We start from the raw sequence: 14,841 nt of genomic DNA on the forward strand, positions 1-14,841 counted from the left end.
GGTCTCTGGTGTAAGGCAGCTAATTTCTAGATAGCATCCGACATTTATACTTATAAAACATCCCACCTACAACCCCGCCCCCTTCTCCTCCCCCTTCTCCTCCCCCTTCCCTGTGCCCCACCTGGACTCACAAACATTTCTAACCTCCCCCTCCCTTTCCACTCACATTCCTTCCTCCGGCTTCACAATTCATGCCTCTTTAGAGGGGTGTGAGAAAGATAAAAACTGGAGGAATGCAGGGGCCTTGTTCCTTCTCAAATAAATTAAGACCTTAAAACAGTACAGCACAGGACCAGGCCCTTTGGTTCACAATGTCTGCGATGAACTTGATGCCAAGTTAAATCGATCCCCCTCTGTCTGCACATAATGCATATCTCTGCATTCTCTACTTATTCCATTGTCTTTTAGACCCAGTTTATACTAAATCATCAAAAAAACATTGGTGATTGGCAAGTATTTTTACACAGAGGATGGTGGGTGCCTGGAACGCACAGCCAGGGATGGTGGTGGAGGCAGATACATTAGAGGCATTTAAGAAGCTTTTGGATAGGCACATGGATATTCAGGGAATATAGGAAGTTTGATTATGTGCAGCCTGTTAAGAAGGATCTGAAGAAGGGTCTCGACCCGAAACATCACCCATTCCTTCTATCCACAGATGCCGCCTGTCCCGCTGAGTTACTCCAGCATTTTGTGTCTATCTTCAGCCAGATAAGAGTTGGTCTTAGCATCTTGTTCCGTACTGACATTGTGGGCCCTAGGGCTTGTTCTTGTGCTAAAGATAGACACAAAATGCTGGAGTAACTCGATGGAGCAGGCAGCATCTCTGGTGAAAATGGCTAGGTGACGTTTCAGGTCTCCAGAGATGCTGCCTGACCCACTGAGTTACTCCAGCATTTGGTGTCTATCTATGGCAGCAGATCTGCACATAATGCATATCTCTGCATTCTCTACTTATTCCATTGCCTTTTAGACCCAGATCTTTCTTAACCAGCATCTGCAGCTTGCTTTCATCACATCTGTTCCTGGGCTGCAGTGTCCTAACTTCTTTGTTTATTAGTTGCATGTTATAAAATTCACAGTAATTCCCCTCCCCCCCAATATTAGCTCCGTATCTTCAGAATTCCCTTTCTCACCTCTCCCAAATTCCCTCTCCTTTCGAATGCACCTGAAATCCTACCTCTTTGACCGAAGGGACCTAACTTTGTTCATCTAATACTTCCTCATGAGATCATCACTGCTGCAAAGTGCTTTGGGACATTTTACAATGTTAAGTGTGCTGTTTAAATGCAACTTATAACTTAGAAACTGCAGGCAGGAAAAGATTTTTCAACAAGGTAATTTCAACAGATGTTAAGCTAATAGGTCTCTGAAATTGCCTTGGCCTTAAAGACGAATGCTGATATTAGAATGTTTATAGGGTCGTTTGTGAGCCTCCTCCACTGGGGAGATTTTCAAACTCTTGACACTGTTCACAAGTTGCTGGAAGTTCATAAATTCATGTTCATGAATGATAGGAACAGAATCAGACCATCAAATCCACTCCGCCATTCAATCGTGGGTGATCCATCTTTCCCTCCCAACCCCATTCTCCTGCTTTCTCCCCACAACCCCTGACACCCGCACTAATGAAGAATCGATCTATCTCTGCCTTAAATCATCAACTCGGTGAAAGACGCTCTTTGGTCGGCCCGAACCTTGTTGACCTCCCAGCTGAGCGAGCTGTCCGTCGGGGAATGTTGCCGACTGGCCCGCTGCAGACTGCAGGAGTACGTGCTGAGGGACGCACTGAAGCTCGGTGCAGCCAACGCCAAGGCTCTGTGGGGGAGGACCACAGTCTGGGGTCCTTCCGCTGCTGGACATTGGGGGCAGAGTGTGGTGGAGACGTCCCTCACACAAGGGAAGGGATATCACCCTAGGGGGCCACATCAAACGATGTTCTGATTAAAGGCAGGTGCAAACACAACTGAGTATTACACTAGTGAATGTATAGACGATGAGAATGTCTACATTGAGACATTGGATGGCACAGTGGCGCAGCGGTAGAGTTGCTGCCTTAGAGGGCCAGGGACCCGGATTAGATCCTGACTATGGGTGCTGCCTGTGGGGAGTTTGCATGTTCTCCCTGTGATCGTGTGGGTTTTCTCCATGTGCTCTGGTTTCCACCCATGCTCCAAAGCTATACAGGTTTGTAGGTTAATTGGCTTCAATAAAAAAAAGAATAAATTGTAACTAATGTGTAGGATAGTATTAGTGTATGAAGATAGTATTAGTGTATGAGGATAGTGTTAGTGTATGGGGATCGCTGGTCAGCGCAGACTCGGTGGGCCGAAGGGCCTGTTACCCCACTGTATCTCTAAAGTCGATACGGGCGATCACCGGTCGGTGCGGACCCGGTGGGCCGAAGGGCCTGTTTCCCCACTGTATCTCTAAAGTCGATACGGGCGATCACCGGTCAGTGCGGACCCGGTGGGCCGAAGGGCCTGTTTCTGCGCTCTATTTCTAAAGTCTATATGAGGGATTGCAGGTCAGCACGGACCCGATGGGCCAAAGGGCCTGCTTCTGCACTGTATCTCTCAAGTCTAAAGTAAAGACTACCCTTGTGAGCAGTGGCCCCCATGACTGCGATCCCGCTGCATTCGGGGTAAACCTCTACTCACGTGGAATCTTGTTCAGCTCGTTCATGAACTTCTCCTTCACCTTCGAGAACCCATCATGCTTGTCCTCTTCTGGACTGGCTACTGCCTCCGTGGCATTGGCCACTTGCGTGGGCTCTGCCACCGTGGTCGGCGGAGCTGCCAAGGCCTCGTGATGTCCTTCGGAGAGCTTCATCCCCGTCCTGGCAAAGGGCAGAAGAAGATTTAAGAAGAGGATTATCATTTCTGATCGCCCCCTGACAAGAAGGACGTGGAGGCTTTTAGATACGCCAAGCTGGAAAGGGTGCAGCGAAGGTTTAGGAGGATGTTGCCCGGACTCAAGGGCCTCAGCTACAGGGAGGGGTTGAGCAGGCTAGGACTCTATTCCTTGGAGAGCACGAGAATCAGGGGTGATCTTATAGAGGTGTGTACAAGATCATGAGAGGAATAGATCAGGTAAACACACAGAATCTCTTGCCCAGAGTAGGGGAATCGAGAACCAGAGGACATAGGTTTAAGGTGAGGGGTGAAAGATTTAATAGGAACCTGAGGGGTAACTTTTTTACACAAAGGGTGGTGGGTGGAGGGAACGAGCTGCCAGAGGAGATAGTTGAGGCTGGTATTATCGCAATGTTTAAGAAACATTTGGACAGGCGCATGGATAGGATAGGATAGGTTTAGAGGGAAATGGGCCAAATGTAGGTAGGTGGGACTAGTGTAGATAGGGGCATGTTGGTCGGTGTGGGCTAGTTGGGTCGAAGGGCCTGTTTCAGTAGGGCTGAGGAGCACTGTATGACTCAATGACTCTATGATAGTTACATGGATAAAGCAGGGACTGACGGGATATGGACCACTTGCAGGCAGAGGAGATTGACTTGACTTGACATTATGTTCAGTGCAGACATTGTGGGCTGAAGGGCTTGTTCCTGTGCTGTACTGTTCTATTCAGAGAGAGTTACTGCACATAAGTTCACGTTATTTCACACAATATTAATAACTCATGGATAAGAGCAGATCCCTTCTGCCTCTTAAAAGACTTTCGTACAGGTGTATGGCTAGGAAGGGAGGGATTAAGGTAAGGTGAGTTGTTTAAGAGGGAACTTATGGTGCAGAGGAGGTACACCAGAATGTTGGATTGGAGAATATTAGCTACAGGGAGAGGTTGGACAGGGGTGGACTGTTTTCTCTGGAATGGCCGGAGGTTGCGGGGAGACCTGATAGAAGTATATAAAATTATGAGAGACATAGATAGGGTAGACAGTCAGAACCTTTTCCCCAGGGTGGAAAAAATAGTATTTTAATTTAGTTTAGTTGAGTTTATTTTACTGTCACATGTACCGAGGTACAGTGAAAGGATATTGTTTCATGCTAACCAGTCAGCGGAAAGACTATACGTGATTACACAGTGCAGAGATATATGATGACAGGAATAACATTTAGTGCAAGATAAAGGCCAGTTAAGTTCAATTACAGATAGACCGAGGGTCTCCAATGAGGCAGATGATAGGTCAGGACCGCTCTCTTGTTGTTGATGGGTTAGTTCGGTTACCTGGTAACAGCTGAGAAGGAACTGTCCCTGAATCTAGAGGTGTGCGTTTTCAAGCGCATACCTCCAGAGGGCATAGTTTTAAGGTGAGAGGCAAAGTTGAAAGTAGGTGTGTGGGGAGAGTATTTTTGCACAGAGGATGATGGGTGCCGGGAACGCGCTGGTGGGTGAAGCGGATAGGATAGTGGCGTTTAAGAGATTTTGGGATTGGATCAGGGATATGAAGGAAATGGAGGGATATAAACTAGATGCAGGTAGATAAGAGGGCGGCAAGGTGGCTCAGCGGTAGAGTTGCTGCCTTACAGCGTCGGAGACCCGGGTTCGATCCTGACTACGGGTGCTGTCTGAACAGAGTTTGTACGTTCTCACCATGACCTGCGTGGATTTTTCTCCGGGTGCTCCGGTTTCCTTCCACACTCCAAAGACGCACAGGTTTGTAGGTTAATTGGCTGTTGTAAAATTGTAAATCGTCCCTAGTGTGTGTAGGATAGTACTAGTGTACAGGGATTGCTGGTCGGCGCGGACTCGGTGGGCCGAGGGGCCAGTTTCCACGCTAAACAGCTGGGAAGAAACTGTCCTTGAATCTGGAGGTGTGTGTTTTCTCACTTCTGTATCTCTTGCCTGATGGCAGAGGGGAGAAGAGGGGGTGGCCAGGATGAGACTGGCCCTTGATTATGCTGGTGGCCTTGCCGAGGCAGCGTGAAGTGTAGATGGAGTCAATGGAAGGGAGGTTGGATTATGTGATGGTCTGGGCTGCGTCTACAATTCTGCAATTTCTTGCGGTCTTGGATGGTCCCAAACCATGTTCCCAAACCATAGCTGTTCCCAAACCAGTGGAGTCCAGGGTGAGATCGAGTACAAGGGTGCAAAGTGTAAGTTGGGCAAGTCAAGTTACTGGCATCAAACTGCAATGAGTGGCAACATGTGTTTAATGGACATTTGTGATTCAACCAAGTCCCTGTGTCTTCCCTATCTGTTTTTATTGAAGTTAGCTTTTTATCTTTATTTTAAAATGAATTGAAACCTTATTTTCATTTCGCCTTTACTTTTTAATCCAGCCTGTGCATTGATGAACTAACATTATCCATTTTACATTTAGTTTTTAGGTTTAGTTTTAAAGATATTGCGTGGAAACGGGCCCTTCGGCCCACTCAGTCCATGCTGACCAGCCGTACACTACTTCTAGCCTACACACGAGGGACAATTTACAGAAGCCAATTAATCGACCAACCCGTCTTTGGAGTGTGGGTGGAAACTAGAGCACCTGGTGGAAACCTACACTGTCACAGGGAGAACGTGCAAACTCCATACAGACAGCACCCGTAGACAGGGTCGAAACTCTGGCTCTGTTTGATAGCAACTCTACCGCTACACCACTGGGCTGCCGACTGCAGTTTCTAGAGTGATAGAGTCATACAGCAGGGAAAAAGGCCCTTCGGCCCAACCCCTCCTTGCCGACCAAGATGCCCCATCTAAGCTAGTCCCACCTGCCTGCATTTAGCCCATACCTCTCTAAACCCTCTCCTATCCATGTACATGTCCAAGTATATTTGGTCTGAAGAAGGGTCTCGACCCGAAACGTCACCCATTCCTTCTCTCCTGAGATGCTGCCTGACCTGCTGAGTCACTCCAGCATTTTGTGAATAAATACCTTCGAAGTATATTTCAAATGTTGTTCTTGTACCTGCCTCAGCTACCTGGTCTGGCAACTCGTTCCACATATCCACCACCCTCTGAGTGAAAAAGTTGCCCCTTGGGTCCCTGTTACATTTCCCCCCTCTCACCTTAAACCCGTGTCCTCTGGCTTTTAGTTCCCCTACCCTGGGTGAATAACTTTGTGCACTCACCCTATCGATTCACCTCATGACTTTCTACACCTCTGTAAGATCACCCCTCGGCCTCCTGCGCGCAGCAGGAATAAAGTCCTCGTGACATCGTCGTCAATCTTCAACATTTTGTAGATTTTCATTTCATTTCAAAACTCTTTTGCACTCTGCATTTACCGAGGAACAACGATACTCTCTGACTGATAACAGAATGAATGTGAGCCGAGCCACCATCGACCAACCTCACTGATCGAGACAACATGTCCATTAGCTAATCAGATTTCAACCTTTGGTGATATTGGATTGTTTTTCTTGCCCTGATACAAATGGCATTAAATTTCTCTTTGTCTCCTGCTTTCCTGCCCTAATTTGATTGTTGCAAATGAGTGGCCCAAGATGAGCCTGAAGTTCCATGCGTTCTGGTCTTAACAAAGAGCATGGTGGCGCAGCGGTAGAGTTGCAGCCTCACGGCGCCAGAGACCCAGCTTCCATCCTGACCTCGAGTGCAGTCTGTACGGAGCTTGCACGTTCTCCCTGTGATTGCTCCGGTTTTCTCCCACATTCCAAAGACGTGCAGGTTTGTAGGTTATTTGGCTGCTTTAAATTGTCCCTCGTGTAGGATAGAACTAGTGGGTGGGTGATCATTGATCGGCGCGGACTCGGTGGGCTAAAGGGCGTGTTTCTACGCTGTATCTCTAAACTAAACTAAACCAAACAACAATGCTGAGAATGACATTCTGCACTCTGTATCTCCCCCTTTCCTCGATCGTACTGTTGAGTTTGAACAGTATGTGTAGGAAGGAACTGCGAATGCTGGTTTATACCGAAGATAGACACAAAATGCTGGAGTAGGCGCGGACTTGGTGGGCCGAAAAGGCCTGTTTCCGCGCTGTATATATATGATATGATGATATATGATAACTCAGTGGGGCAGGCAGCATCTCTGGAGAAAAAGAATAGGTGACGTTTCGGGTCAGAACGCTTCTTCAGACTCGATGCATGGTATATCCGATCTGAATCGATAGCATGCAAAACAAAGATTTTTGCCGTACCTCAGGTCACGTGACAATAATGAACCTCAACCTGAACCTAAACCCATTCATAAATGAAATGCCCTCTCTTTGGCAATCTGCCAAGCTGTACTCATCCATACATTCTCGTGTTCAAGGGCTAAATCACCCAGAGAGGGTGAGATTCCCTAATCCAATGTCACAAACAAATTATGTGTGCGGCACGGTGGCGCAGCGGTAGAGTTGCTGCCTTACAGCGAATGCAGCGCCGGAGACTCAGGTTCGATCCCGACTACGGGCGCCGTCTGTACGGAGTTTGTACGTTCTCCCCGTGACCTGCGTGGGTTTTCTCCGAGATCTTCGGTTTCCTCCCACACTCCAAAGACATACAGGTATGTAGGTTAATTGACTGGGTAAATGTAAAATTGTTCCTAGTGTGTGTAGGATAGTGTTAATGTGTGGGGATCGCTGGGCGGCGCAGACTCGGTGGGCCGAAGGGCCTGTTTCCGCGCTGTATCTCTAAATCTAAAAAATCTAAATGATTGCAGCAGGTTTTATGTTACAGCGATTCAAACAAATAGTAACTCGTCTATTCCGTAAAGTTTGGAGCGCCGAAAGAAAGCTAAAAGTGGGTCAGGTTGTAACTGCACCTTATCACTTGGGTCTCTCAGGCAGAAAATTATCACTTCACATCGTGTCCTCAGTAGACTCTGCAGGCTGGCTGGACAACTAAACACTCATTAGAAGCTCCGATGGACCATAAAATACCAAGATATGTTTCCCAAATATCTTCTGCTTGCACCTACTGATCCAATGGAGGAGGATTCGGAATCTTTCAGGTGTATAATGAGCCATTCGGGAAACCAAAAAGGCTCTTTCCCTGCCGAGAAATAAGGCTTGGGAGGTGCTTTCTTGAATTTCCTGGCATGCAGCCTCTTTACGAGAGTCAAACACATTTGGTCCATGTTTGTTCTGACTGCATCCACCTCTGGGTTATGCCATTTAGAATACTGAACAGTACAGCAGAGGACTGAACAATTCGACCCACAATGTTTGCGCTGAACACGATGCCACGTTAAACTAATCTCCTCTGCCTGCACGTGATCCATACCCCTCCATTCCCTGCATATCAATGTGCCTATCTAAAAGCCTCTTAAACGCCACCATCAAATCTGCCTCCACCACCACCCCTGACTAGGCATTCCAGGCACCCACCACCCTCTGTGTAAAAACCTGCCCGCACACATCTCCTTTAGATTTTCCCTCTCGCTCCTTAAATAAAGCTGGGGCAGTACAGTGGCCCAGAGGGTGGGGCTGGTACCTCTCAGTGTCAGAGACCCACGTACTATCCAGACCTCTGGTGCTGTCTGTGTGGAGTTTGCACGTTCTCCCTGTGACCATGTGGATTTCCTCCAGGTGCTCCAGTTTCCTCCCACATCCCAAAGACATGTGTGTTTGTAGGTTAACTGGCCTCTGTAAATTGCCCCTGGTGTGTAAGGAATGGATGAGAAATTGGGATAATGTGGAACTAGTGTGAAATCGGGCGATCGATGGTCACCGTGATCTTGGTGGCTGATAGGCTGTTCCCATGCTGCATCTCCAAACTGGGGCGGCACGGTAGAGCAGCGGTAGAGTTGCTGCCTTACAGCACTCACAGCACCAGTGACCCGGGTTCAATCCAGACTACGGGTGCTGTCTGTACGGAGTTTGTACACGTGGGTTTTCTCCGGGATCTTCGGTTTACCTCCCACACTCCAAAGATGTCCCAAGTATGTGTTAATGTGCGGGGATCGCTGGTCGGTGCGGACTCGGTGGACCGCAAGGCCTGCTTCCCCGCTGTATCTCTAAACTAAACTAAACTAAACTAATCTATGCCCTGTCGTCTTTGACTTCTCTACCTTGGGAAAAAAGGTTCTGACTGTCCACCGCATCTATGCCTCTCAATTTTATACACTTCTACCAGGTCTCCCCTCAACCTTCGATGCTCCAGAGAAAACAATCCAAGTCTATCTGACCTCTCCCATTTGCTAATACCCTCCAGCACAGGCATCAGTCTGGTAAACCTTCTCTTCACCGTCTCCAAAGCCTCCACGACTTCCTCTAATGGGGTGACCAGAGCAGCACACAATGCCCAGTGGTTCAATGGTTCTTTTATTTGGTTGTATAGACTTGGATTGTTTTCTCTGGAATGTCGGAGGTTGAGGGGATACTTGGCAGAAGTATATAAAATTATGAGAGGCATAAGGCCCCATTTCTGTACTGTGCCGTTCGGTGTTCTATGACTATTCAGTGCCTCGAGGGTTAATTGTGCCAGGTTCAATAAACTGATGCTTACTGACTTGCAAGCCCAATTCTGTAGACTCTCCGGGGGATTCGGCAAGGGTACAGTAGTAATGCATGAACCGTACTAATAGAGTATTAACTACCACAGTATGGAGAAGGTACACTGCGGCTGATTAAATCTTCCAAGCATATCGGATATTATTTACATAGCTGTACTGCTCTGTAAACATAACTGCAAACTCTTGTAACTTGAAACTTATGGGTTTGGCCACTGAAAAGAAGGCTTGGAGTGCGTGAGAAACTGGGGGGGGAAATAGTGCATAAACTATCTGAGTATTTTAGTAAACAATAAACAATTACGTTCCCAAGGTAGTAATGCCACAGAACCCTTCTTCAGACTGGTTGTAGTAGGGATGATTGTAGAATTGGGCTGAAGGGCCTGTTTCATGCTATATTTACAGAAGGCCAATTAACCTAAACAAACTCGTAATGTTTTTGGGATGCGGGAGGAAACTGGAGCCAGGAGGAAACCCATGGAGGGCAGGGAGAACGTGCAAACTCCACACAGACAGCACCAAAGGTCAAGATTAAACCCAGGTCTCAGGAGCTGTGAGGCAGCAACTCTACCAGTTGTGCCACTGTACTGTACAGTACCTTAAAATTCTAGACTCCAAAACTCTCTTTAATTTTAAATATAATATTATCATCGTTAAAGACGCACACCATAAAACATAAAGCCATGCTCCCAGGTATTTAATGTTTCCATCCTGGGCAAAGGGTTCTGACTGTCTACCCAATTTCTAACTTTTTATATGTTTACATGGTAGGCCCAAAGGACTGTTGTTGTGTGGTATTGTTCTATGTTTTATATTCTATGTTCGATGTTTCACTCAACTTTAAATTGATATCGGGCTTATAATCATGCTAATCAGATTGCATTAAAAATTCTGCCTTGACAAAGAAAGCCTCTTTAAGTAATCAGAATAAGAAAATTACTGCAGATGCTGGTACAAATCGAAGGTATTTATTCACAAAATGCTGAAGTAACTCAGCAGGTCAGGCAGCATCTCAGGAGAGAAGGAATGGGAAACGTCACCCTTTAAGTAATCAGATCACTGTGAATCTTTATAAAGACCAGGGCAGTTCAGGGGGGTAGCTGGTAGAGCCACCACTTCACAGTGCCAGAGACCCGGCTTCAATCCTGACCTCGGCTGCTGTCTGTGTGGAGTTTGCACGTTCTCCCTGTGACCGCGTGGGTTTCCACCGGATGCTCCGGTTTCCTCCCGCACCCCAAAGACGTGCGGGATTGTAGGTTAGTTGGCCGTCTGTAAATCGCTCCTAGTGTGCAGGGAGTGGATGTGTAGGCGGGATAGCACAGAACTAGTGTGAATGGGTGATCGATGGTCGGTGTGGACTTGGTGGGCCTGAAGGGCCTGTTCCCAGGCTGTATCTCAGTGAGTAAACTAAAACTGAACTCAGGAGGCAATATTGGTGGAAAGAAAGATACATTTCCATGGTGCCTCATGCAAACCAGCCAATGAAATCTTTCATAGGTGCTGTCACTGCAGTTATTTAGGAAAGACAGCATTTGATTGGCACACAACAAGGGTTATGGCGGCACGGTGGCGCAGTGGTAGAGTTGCTGCCTTGCGGCAAATGCAGCACCGGGGATCCGGGTTCGGTCCTGACTACGGATGCTGTCTGTACGGAGTTTGTCCGTTTCCCCCGTGATCTGCGTGGTTTTTCTCCTAGATCTTCAGTTTCCTCCCACACTCCAAAGATGTACAGGTATGTAGATTAATTGTTTTGGTAAATGTAAAAATTGTCCCTAGTGTGAGTAGGATAGTGTTAATGTGCGGGGATCACTGGTCGGCGCGGTCCCGGTGGGCCGTAGGGCCTGTTTCTACGCTGTATCTCTAAACTCTAAGATCCCACAAGCAACATTGTGATCGGTTTCAAGTTAAACTCTTTCTCATGATAGTGATCTTTACTCAGAGGGTGGTGAATCTGTGGAACTCATTGCCACATATGGCTGTGGAGGCCAAGTCATTGGGTATTTTTAAAGCAGAGATTGACAGGTTCTTGATTAGTAAAGGCAGCAAAAGGTAATGCGGAGAGGGCAGGAGAATGGGGTTGAGAGGAAAAGATAGATCAGCCCAGATCAAATGGCAGAGTAGACACGAAGGGCTGAATAGCCCAATTCTGCTCTGGAGCATCTCTGGAGAACATGGATAGAACATCTCTGGAGAACATGGTTGGAACATCTCTGGAGAACATGGATAGAACATCTCTGGAGTACATGGTTGGAACATCTCTGGAGAACATGGATAGAACATCTCTGGAGTACATGGTTGGAACATCTCTGGAGAACATGGACAGAACATCTCTGGAGAACATGGATAGAACATCTCTGGAGAACATAGATAGAACTTCTCTGGAGAACATGGATAGAACATCTCTGGAGAACATGGTAGGAACATCTCTGGAGAACATGGATAGAACATCTCTGGAGAACATGGATAGAACTTTCCTGGAGAACATGGATGGAACTTCTCTGGAGAACATGGATAGAACATCTCTGGAGAACATGTGAATTGCTTTGGGACTTCTTCAGACTGATTGTGGTTGGGATGATTGTAGAATTAGACCGAAGGGCCCGTTTCATGCTGTATTTACAAAGGGCTAATTAACCTACAAACCCGCAATGTTTTGGGGCTACGGGAGAAAACTGGAACACATGGAGGAAAGCCATGCAGTCACAGGGAGAACGTGCAAACTCCACACAGACAGCTGCAAAGGTCAGGATTAAACCCAGGTCTCTGGCGCCGTGAGAAAGTGGCTCTACCAGCTGCATCACTGTGCTGCTTAAACAGTATCTTAAAATGCTTGACTTCAAAAGTCTGTTTTATTTTAATTTTACTTTACTATCATCAAAGATGCACACCATCCTGCTCACACTCTCATCTCGTTGCTAGCATTGCATAACACCAGCCACAACCCTACAGTGGTGCAGTGGTAGAGTTGTTGCCTCACAGCGCCAGAGTCCCGGGTTCGATCCTCACTATTGGTGCTGTCTGTGTGGAGTTTGTACGTTCTCCCTGTGCCTGCGCGGGTTTGCTCCGGGTGCTCCGGTTTCCTCCCACATTCCAAAGACGTATGTGGTTGTAGGCCAATTGGCTTCTGTAAATTGACCCCAGCGTGCAGGATAGAACTAGTGTACTGGGTGATCGCTGGTTGGCGTGGACTGGGTGAGCCGAAGGGCCTGTTTCTGCGCTGTATCTCTAAACTCAAGAGTTAACCTCCAATGGACACCATATGAATGAAGCTACACAATGTACTTTGGGTTGCACTCTCATGGTCTGGTTCACCTGATAATTCATCATATATAATGAGCCTGTAAAGCTGCAGCAAATAAGAATTTCATTGCCACAGTCCCGATACCTCTAACAAATAAATACTCAACTCTTGTTGATGTTCCGGTCTAAGTCTGGGAATTGAAGCCAAAATGGTTATGCTTAAATCTAAGTGAAAGAACCAGGAATGGTGTCTCTGATAACCATCCACTCGAGCTAGTAACTCACTGCTTCACGATTTATACTCTCCATACATCAATGCAACTCTTATCAGCGTTCTGCAGCCTTGGTTCAAATAAATACTCTCCTAAAGCCATAAAAGCACAAAGTAACCATGCTTTAGTTTGCAAATCCACGAGCCTCAAGTTTTCTTGGGAACAGATTTATTAAAGGATGTTGGTTTAAGGGTCTGGTACGTCGTTTTAACTTGCTCCTTTGTTTTGTGACCTGGATACAAAGGCGCAGAATTCTTCAATTATATTTTGTGCACAAAGGATTTGAGGTTCAGATTACGCTGAGAAGATGAGGTGGCAGATATTTTGTCTGATTCGTGAGTTCGGATCGAACAGTGTGAGCCCAGATGTGAGACAGACTACATCATGAGAAAGGAAAAGGCCGATTTGCAAAAATCAACAGGAACAGGATTAGTTCCGAGAGGCACGGACCTGAGGCACAAAGATCAACATTTTTTTTGTTGCAAAATGATACTTCTGGGGAAAGTGGTTAGCGCTCAGGAAACGTGATGTACAAGGTGAGGCAAACTTGAAAGGAGACAAAATGCTGGAGTAACTCAACGGGTCAGGTAGCATCTCTGGAGAACATGGATAGGTGACGTTTCACAGAGTGCTGGAGTAACTCAGCGGCTCAGGTAGCATCTCTGGAGAACATGGATAGGTGACGTTTCACAGAGTGCTGGAGTAACTCAACGGGTCAGGTAGCATCTCTGGAGAACATGAACAGGTGACGTTCCGGGTCGAGACCCTTCCTCAGACAGGCAAACTAGAGGTTGCCCAAGAGGAAAACCGCAATGGTGGAAGAGGCGGAGGATGGTGTCAGGCGGGCGGGTGGAGAAGGTGGAACAAGGCTGTGGCTGGGAGAGGCTCCCACATGTGGTGGAGTCCGTGCCGATGGACCCGGTTCTGCCTCTGTCAAGCGGTGGTTGTCCGTGCACCAGTCTCCCCACATTAGATGTCACACACGGGGGACCACGTGGAGCCACATAACCTCTGTGGCTCCAGGATCTTCAGCCGTCTGAAGACTCACAGAGAGGAAGACAATTGCGCTGGACTACGAGTGATTGTCGATGGTTAGTGCGGCTTTGGCTCACGCCGAGATCAGGAGGGGAACCAAATCAAACTTCAATACAAAATCACTCACACACAGCAGTGAGGGCTTGGGAAATCAGAACTAAATATTCCACTTATGTTTGCTTGTTCTGCAAAGGTTCGGATTAGTTATACTTTAGATTTAGATTTTTTAGATTTAGAGATACAGCGCGGAAACGGGCCCTTCGGCCCACCGAGTCCGTGCCGCCCAGCGATGCCCGCACATTAACACTATCCTACACACACTAGGGACAATTTTTACATTTACCCAGTCAATTAACCTACATACACTACATCCAGCATTTTGTGAAACCCAGTCTGACCTCTCTGTCATGGGCCTCCTCCAGTGCCATAGTGAGGGCCGCCGGAAATTGGAGGAGCAGCACCTCATATTTCGCCTGGGCAGTTTGCGGTATGAACGTCGACTTCTCCAACTTCAGATAGCTCCTCTGTCCCTCCCTTCCCCTCCTCCTTCCCAGATCTCCCTCTATCTTCCTGTCTCCACCTATATCCTTCCTTTGTCCCACCCCCGACATCAGTCTGAAGAAGGGTCTCGACCCGAAACGACACCCATTCCTTCTCTCCCGAGATGCTGCCTGACCTGCTGAGTTACTCCAGCATTTTGTGAATAAACCTACATACCTGTACGTCTTTGCCTCGGCAAGGCCACCAGCCTAATCAAGGACCAGTCTCACCCGGTCACTACCCGTTTCCCCCTCTCCCATCAGACAAGATGTACAGAAGTGTGACAACGCACACCTCCAGATTCAATTTCTTCCCAGCTGTTATCTGGCAACTGAACCATCCTATCACCAACTAGAAAGCAGTCCTGACCTCCCATCTACCGCATTGGAGACCTTTG

At 47.4% G+C, this 14,841-nt stretch overlaps 1 protein-coding gene across 8 annotated transcripts in view; it reads right to left on the reverse strand.

Moving 5' to 3' along the window:
- LOC144603634 (synaptotagmin-A) overlaps positions 1 to 14,841 on the reverse strand; it is a 230,072-nt gene that overhangs the window by 31,345 nt on the left and 183,886 nt on the right. For all 8 annotated transcript variants that reach the window (XM_078417149.1, XM_078417152.1, XM_078417148.1 and 5 more), the window contains one exon: positions 2,661 to 2,839. In XM_078417149.1, coding sequence (XP_078273275.1) covers positions 2,661 to 2,839 — 179 coding nt within the window. The remainder of the gene's footprint in view (positions 1 to 2,660; positions 2,840 to 14,841) is intronic.

The sequence above is a fragment of the Rhinoraja longicauda genome, chromosome 20, assembly GCF_053455715.1.
Source record: "Rhinoraja longicauda isolate Sanriku21f chromosome 20, sRhiLon1.1, whole genome shotgun sequence".
NCBI classification, from domain to species: Eukaryota; Metazoa; Chordata; class Chondrichthyes; order Rajiformes; family Arhynchobatidae; genus Rhinoraja; species Rhinoraja longicauda.